General features: G+C 50.7%; 1 protein-coding gene and 1 pseudogene across 1 annotated transcript; both read right to left on the bottom strand.

The window, feature by feature from the left end:
- LOC136507818 (uncharacterized) lies at window positions 1-894 on the bottom strand. The gene is made up of 2 exons (XM_066502422.1): window positions 501-894; window positions 1-374 (listed from the first exon to the last, which is right to left on the bottom strand). Exons 1-2 carry the CDS (start codon window positions 892-894, stop codon window positions 1-3), a joined length of 768 nt encoding a protein of 255 aa, XP_066358519.1.
- Window positions 895-5430: 4536 nt separating this feature from the next.
- On the bottom strand, window positions 5431-6573 carry LOC136509513 (ocs element-binding factor 1-like; annotated as a pseudogene).
- Window positions 6574-7931: the final 1358 nt, after the last annotated feature.

Here is a 7931-nt window from a genome sequence, read left to right as displayed (position 1 = left end):
TCAGTGTTGTGGCGAGCAGAGCATGTCACGGACGGCCTCCCACCTGACCTCCTCGAAGATCATAGCCTCGATGCTCTGCGCCACCTGCCGGGCCTCCTCTTCCCCGCTGACGACGACCAGGCGGCGCCAGTCGTCCAGCGGCGACACGGACAAGTCGAGCTCCACCAGGCTCGGGATGCGGGAGATGTCCGCTGCCACGCTCTCCCACTCGCAGTCCCAGACAGACGCGACGCTCTTCCTCTGAAACCTCTCCACCTCCATTGCGGGAGTCTTGCCAGGGAGGTCGAGGTCGTGGATGGATGGCGGCGACGGCGAGGTCCCTGTCCCTGAGGTCGACGGCTTGCGATTGCCATCGACGTCGCTGTGCTCATCCCCTGCATTGTCATCGAGGAAGAAACAGAGTGAGTGTCTGGCTGTAACGCAGGAGGAGCAGACCGGAGATGGCGGCAAGAAAATGCAGCATTGCATTCAGAGACGAATTAGGACTTAGGAGTGCTTACGGTGGCTGGGCACGGGCGATGAATCGTCGTCGGAGTGCAGGTCCAGGACGGACACGGGGCTGAGCTGCCTCCCGCAGTCTCCGGCGCCGTCGTGGCAGTCGGCGGGAGCGACGACATCTCCGACTCTGTCGGCGCGCGGCAGGCGGCGGAACCTCTGGCGCGTGGCGGCGCACGGGAAGCAGCCGGCGAGGAGGTCGTCCGCCCAGCGCAGAGCCAGATTGGTGACGGTGGCCGTGCTCCCGCACAGCAGGCTCCTCCTCGCGGCGGCGGGCGGGCGGGCCGGCGTGGCGCTGTCGTCGTGGTCTTGGAGGAGGAGGTGGTGGAGGAGGAAGGGCTCCTGCTGCTCCTGGAGCAGGTCCGAGAGACGCCTGGCGGTGCCGCAGCTGGTGGCCATTGGGATGGTTGGATTGGAGGCAATGGGATTGCGAGCGAGTGCAATTGCGTGGCAGGTGGCAGCTACCAGCTAGTGAACGAGGGCAGGCATCCCTCCCATTCTCGTCTCTAGTGGCCAGTCGCCATGAAACAAAATAAGTGCATGGGCTTGGCACGCTGTGGATGGCGATCTCTCGAGTGTCGCCACGACAGCGGATGGTCAGCGGATGCTTATAAAAAAGGTAGACATGTCTTCTCCTTCTAGTCTACATACAGACAACAACACATAAAGGCAAAGCAAAAGGGAGGGCCTTCCACCAGGTCCCAGATGAGCTGATGGACCATGAGAAGAACTTCTACGGGTGCCACCGTATCCATCCTCACAACATCTCTGTCTCTGTCTCTGTGGGTGTGAAGACTGAAGAGTGGAAAAATGAGAATAAGCAACAATGCCCAATCTCTAATTGAATTGAGCAGTCAGTGTTCAGGCGACACAAGGACGACAATATACAATGTCAATGGCAAATTGGCGGCTCCATCTATGGCGGTCAGGTGCATGATACTAAACTCTAGTCACCTAGACTTTGGGCCTATGTATCCATCCAAATAGGTGGACCAAAAGTGCACTAGTTTTTAGTTTTCAACCCAACTAGTCATTAATTATTTATTTAGACTAATAAAAATGTATACATACGTCTTTGTCCATTGCTTAGTTTTAGTCCATGTATTCAAACTGCAACGGACTAAAGTTAGTTCAGCCACTTCAACTTTTATCTAACAAAATATTCCATCTAAGGCCCTGTTTAGATGCACCAGTACGTCCACCTCAATCCACTCACGTTGAAGTTGGTTGCAGCGAAACCTAGTTTAATTTCTACACCCATTTACACATAGATTGAGATACATTTATGTTATAAACGATAGGCAATATAAACGACAAAGAACAGTAGATCAAACACAGGAGACACGAGATTTTAACGTGGAAAACCCTCCCAAGGTGGAAGGAAAAAACCACGGGCACCAGCCAGCAAATCTTCACTATATCGGATGAGGTTACAAACGCCGGAGATTTACAACTTGGGATACCCTAACCTAGGGGCCTTCCCGTATATAAGTCTATGATGCCTATGAGGGAGGTGGTCCGTATATATAGGGAGAAAAAACCCCACACCCTCGTCTATTAGCAATACGGAACTAATAGATGGTGTAGTCCCTCTTAACGTTAATGGGCCGCTTTGCTTCGGCCCAAACTTGAATTTGGATCATAGCTCAACAATTTAAACACCCATTTACTTAAGTTTCATGTTATCCAAGCACAGCAATAATCCAGTATCCACTGGCTGGACTGGCCTGACCACCTCGTTCTCTGTCTGATGAATTGTCTCTGTAGCAGTACTGCTCATCGAGCTGTGCAGCTGCAACAGCAAGGTGCAAGGAAGCAAAAGGCAGCCTGCAACTCCCAGAGACAGATGGGCTCCGTCCACTCCCCCCTTTCGTTGTTGTTGCAGAAAGAAATGCAGAGCAGAGAGCTGGCACGGTCCCGGGCATGCAGCTTTTCCTTTGCTTTCCTTTCCCAGCTCAGATCAGATCGCAGACCAGACGACACGACACCGTCAGGCACTCAGGCAGACAGGCCGGCCATTGGCCAATTGCCACGCCCATGCATGCTTGATGCAGTAGTTCGTTCGTTGCAGGCTAGCGGCTAATACCAGCGTCGGTGATCTGAAACGGTTCGGCTTACCTTAAAACCAGCTTGTTCGGCTTCCTTTTTTAGCCGGAACAGTGTTTTTCTCTCACAACAATTTAACAAGAACAGTATTTTTCAACCAACTTCAGTCAAGTTTCAGTAAGCCGAACAAGCCCAGTCGGCGAGGAAGAGGAGACGAGACGAACAAAAACAACACTGCCCTGCACAGCTAGCAATGCAAGAAATGAAGCAGCTGCTCCATTCATAACATACGCCATTCTTGCAATGGCAATACGATGCCCTATAGCTCTCTTATTTCCTAAATCCAACTTTGCCACAATGCAATGCAATTTTTTCATATGAATCCGAGAGAAAAACCCGCCGCGTCCTCTTTTTGCTCCCTTCTTCTACTCTGCTTTTTCAGGGCGGTGCAAACCCAACCCAGAGTGCTGCTGTCTGGTAATCCAGTCGTGATTTACTGGTGTAATTTTGGGGGGGGGGGGGGGGGGGGGGGGGGGGGCACCGATGATTAAGGGAACGTTAAACAGCTAGAGCATAGTAACTGGATCATCATAATTGCACTTTTGTGATGTTGTTTGGTGTGGCCATGGGCCTTTGAGGCCTGTGAGTGCTCCTGACGAAGGCACGAGCTGGGCCTGGAAAAAATGATGCATCCCTAGGCTTCGCTATCTAATATGGGCTTGAGGCCCAGTACTTTTAAAGCCCCCCTGACCTCCTCTTCCCTTGCTAATTCCTAAGAACTAGTATTCATCAGGAATTATTAAGAGCCCTTAACCATTTTCACCAGACCAGGAAGACCCACGATGATCTATAGGCCTGCACAAGTGATGTTTCCTGCTTTTGTTGGCCTTGCCATGCATGATGCCTGCCTGAGAGACCAGAGCTGATACCTGATAGATGTGAGAGGACATGAGTGACGGGACGTGCTGAATTGGTGCTTGCTTGCAAACCATTTGCTCCAGCTTAAACATTTTTTTTTTGGCTGCCCTTATTCACGGGAGCTCAGCGATTCAAGTTTTCTTGTTTTTTTTTTTACTTCAAGGACAACTAATAACTTGTCACCATACAAAATTCTAGAGAAATTCAGCAGGGCTTAATAATTTCAAACCTCCCTGCTATTAAACTTTACGTATACACAGGAGATTAGTTTCAACTTTTACAAAGATGTGTAATAATGCAACAAGAACAACCAGCCATATTGCATTGGTATACAAGATTAGTACTAGTACGTAGTGTTAGCTCCACTTAGCAGGTAGTTGCTCTGCTTCATACGACACCCTCTGCGTCATCAGAGTGTGTACATATGCAACTGATGGAGACTAAATGATAACAATAATGGAGAGGCAACTTTGCTTGAGATGAAGACAGGCGGTAGATTACAAGAAGGAAGCAACAAAGAATGCATGAATGGCATCTGAATGAAGATGCACCTCAAACTACTTTTACTAGTTCTCACTGCTTTATATATATAATATATAAATATTCCAGTTAGATGAGGTCTCAATATCTAGGCCTTCTTTAGTTCCTCCCGCTAAACTTTAGTCCATGTCACATCGTATGTTTGAACATATGTATAGAGTATTAAATATAGACTAAAAAATAACTAATTGCACAGATTGCGACTAAAGTCTAGGTGACTAGAGTTTATTGCATCCCAAATCCCAATAGATTGAACATTATTGCATGCTGTTGCGTGTGGGCCACCCGTGTCAGACTCGCTACTACGTACTGCATGTCGTTCTCACACGGCGGTACGGTTTAAGGAATCACAGCTAGATACGTATATCGGTGGAGTGGAGGTCCTGGAGGACCGACCAATACCGTAGCTCTTTTTTTATTTTTTATTTTTTGCAAAGATAAAAAATAATTAGAAAAGCTTGGAAAAGGTGGGTGGTGTCGTCGTCGAGAACACAGTACCGGTACGCCATTAGCGAAGGCGAACCACAATTAGCTACTAGCTTAGGAGACGTACGTAAACCACAACGCTGCGTGTGATGCTTTGCTTTGAACGTGGCGACGGCGACGAGCCACCTGCAGCCACTGTAGCCAGCCATAGCAGCTTCGTCTTCGATTCGCTGACAGTGATACGTCACAGATTATAATCACCATGGTCTGCTCATCTACTTTTCAGCCGGCTTATGCTTATTCCGACTTATTCTCCCTCACAGAACATTATTGAATCAGCCGAAATACCACTAGCAGAACAGGGCGAAAAACATAAAGCCACCACAGACGTCTGGTGCCTGTGTTCTTCGTCGTTCGTTCAACCTAGCTTGAGAACGACACGATGTGTATATTCTGATATCGAATGCTAAGGAATTTTGTTTTGAGCTATAAGAAACATCTAGCTCGATCAGCAGCGTGAGAAGAGAAGACGACGACGAGGGCGGGAAGATGCCTGCTGGAAGGGAATATACTCCTATGCAACTCGGTGATTGGACGGCCGCCAACTAATCACGTCAGATCAGTGGTGCCCGAAATTCTCCTCTGAGTGTGACAAGTACCAAACTACCCCGGTCTTGCCCGGCCGGCCCACAGAACAGATGGAGGGAGAGTTTGGCAGCGGAAAACTTTCCAAGCAGACCAGTAGTCTAGCTAGTACTAGTAATAACCACAGATTTACGTACGTGGTTTCTTACTTTGACAGAGGTAACCCGGAAATTAATTTACCGAGATCGATGAAGAGGAACCGGGACACGCCGCGGTGCACGCGGGGCAAGTAAGTAAATTTCTTTCGCCGGAGAAAAACATGTTTGCGTGCAGATTTGTTTGTAAGCAATAAGCATGCATGGATGCATTCTTGTTAGAACCGGCCGGATCGGACGAACGTACGTTCAAATTCAACTCCTTGTGCATATATATAAAATCATGCATGGTGCAGTTCATCATTTTTGCATCAAGAATTGCTTTGCTTATGCTAGTACGGTGGTCTATATCTACAAGAATATATATCCTTCTGGCTCTTCAAATCGTCATCCATGGTTACGTTTTAAGAGCCCTTTCATTCTCTTTGTTTCATCAGTTCGTTCGTTCGAGGTGACCCAGTAAAAAGACGATCCGCACGTGCAAGCAAGCGTGCATGCTTCCTCTTCCTCAGACGTTCGATGCCCGGCCGGCTACGCGATCAGCGAGGCGAGCGCCTGCAGCTCGAAGAAGCCGCCGGTACCGGTACCCGCTGCCGGCGCCGGGGCCGCCGGCACTACCAGACGCGGACGCGGCATAGATCTGTCGCAGCGCGAGGGCGCGGCTGGCGGCGGCGAGGCGGCGGGCGAGGGCGCCGGCCTCGGCGCGCAGGCGGGCGTTGGTGAGGCGGACCAGCGCGGCGCGGGCCTGCACGCCGCGGAGCCGCGTGGCGAGGTCGCGGTTGCCGGCGCGGAGGCGGGCGGCGCGGCCCCGGAGCTCCTCCAGGTGCTGCTGCTTGCGGGCGCGGGACCGCCGCGCCGACTCGCGGTTCGAGATCCGGCGCCGGAGCCGACGCTCCGCCAGCTCGGCGTCGTCGGCGACTCCTGCGGACAGCGATGGCGCCGACGCCGACGTGTCCTCCTCCGGCGGCGTGGCTACGGTGGCGGCTGAGGTAGTCGTAGCAGTGGCCGTCGTCGTCACGTCCAGGGGCAGCGGCGGCGTCGGAGTCGTGGGCGACGTGGGTGTGGGGTCAGGTCCGAGGAAGCCGAAGCCGATGTCGGAGAGGAACGCCTCGACCTCGAGGTCCAGGGCGGGGTCCCACTCCGACAGCATGGGGAGCTGCTGGTGGGCCATGGCTGCAGAGACACGTACAGGACTAGAGTGGCAGTAGTGCACTAGGGCTCCTCCTAGGCTCCCAGCTAGCTGGAAGCTGCACTTGGGCAGGGGCAGAATAGTAATTAGCAGCGTATCAGAGGGGCGAGTGGTGAGAGAGGGAAAAGGGAGGGAACAAGTGAACGAAGGCCCGTATTTATAGCCGCGGCGGTGAGACCGGGGGGTCGTCTGTGCTGCCTCTGGGTGGGCCCCGCTCCCTCCCTAGTGCTTACTGACGTGGCACCTTTGTTGCTTCTCCTTTTTTTTAAAAAAAATCATTTTTTGACTGAAAAAAGCTTTATTTGCGTCAACAGGTGGGTTGTCGCGTGGCACCAACTTTGTGGCATACAGATATATACCCCCCCCCCCCCCCCCCCCCCCCCCCCCACCCCCCACCCCACATCAAAACTATGAACTTAGTTTGCAAGAGTGATAGGTTCTCTAAACCAAGGGGAAGGAAGTCAAGATTTTGTCAAAAATAAAAATGGATTTTTTGGTGTAGTCAAATAAAGAGTTAATGTTTGAAGACGAAAAAAGCTAATCTATCATTCTCAAGACATGAAACAAACTGGTTTCGACCACATGCTTAATATTTGATTGGGTTGAGTCGATCGTCTGGTCATCAAAGGGCCAGACGTAATTCAAGTGGAGGTTTTGTTTCGTTAGAGGTCTAAAGAGAGAACATATGCCGAACAAATCGCTTTTTCCACAGAGGTTATCCCCAAATTATTCATTCTTTTTTAATCCAACAAAATCTAGCAGTAGAAGCTTAGCTGATGAGGAGTTATACATCTGAAATAAATAAATAAACCTTGCATTTGGGAAAAGAAGGTTAAAGTTAGTAGTAGGTAGAACAAAGCAAGTAAAGCACACAGCTTTGGAAACATGTTGTGTCTAGTAGTCTAGGGTCGGGAGAGCAGCAATGCAAGGTGTGGTGATGATTGAGAGGGACGTGCATGCCATTTGCCTTGCCATGGGTGGATATGGTTGGTTGCATGCATGTATCCCCAATGCAAGGCACAGCAGCAAACTAACAGGAACTACTAGTAGCTACCTCACCCCAATCAAGTGATGGATCGAGAAGCTAGCTAGCCTCTCTCTAAACCTTAGTCACTAAGGAAGATGAACGAGAGCTAGCTAACTGGATTAATTATACGTGTATCCTTCTTATTAACTACACTGCCGGAGGCGGATTCTTTGCTGAGGCACTCGGCAAAGGCCGATATACACTCGGCAAAGGACGCTCGGTAAACAATTTATTGGCAAAGACATCTTTGTCGAGTGCATTATATTGGGTACTCGGCAAAAGCTTTGTCGAGTGCCAATCCGACACTCGGCAAAGAAAAGTGGCCGTGACGACGGCTTTGCCGAGTGCCAAGGTCAAGCACTCGGCAAAGGTACCCGATTTGCCGAGCGCCATTGACTTAGACACTCGACAAAGGTGGCCACTTTGCCGAGTGTCTTGTCGGCGACACTCGACAAAGTGGCGACCTTTGCCGAGTGCTTGGACCGTGGCACTCGGTAAATCTGTGATGTTTGCCGAGTGCAATGGCCATTGCACTCGGCAAAGCATGTTC

The sequence above is a fragment of the Miscanthus floridulus genome, chromosome 15, assembly GCF_019320115.1.
Source record: "Miscanthus floridulus cultivar M001 chromosome 15, ASM1932011v1, whole genome shotgun sequence".
Lineage (NCBI taxonomy): Eukaryota > Viridiplantae > Streptophyta > Magnoliopsida > Poales > Poaceae > Miscanthus > Miscanthus floridulus.
Note: the sequence above shows the minus strand (reverse complement) of the source record. Positions and strands in the feature narration are given on the sequence as shown.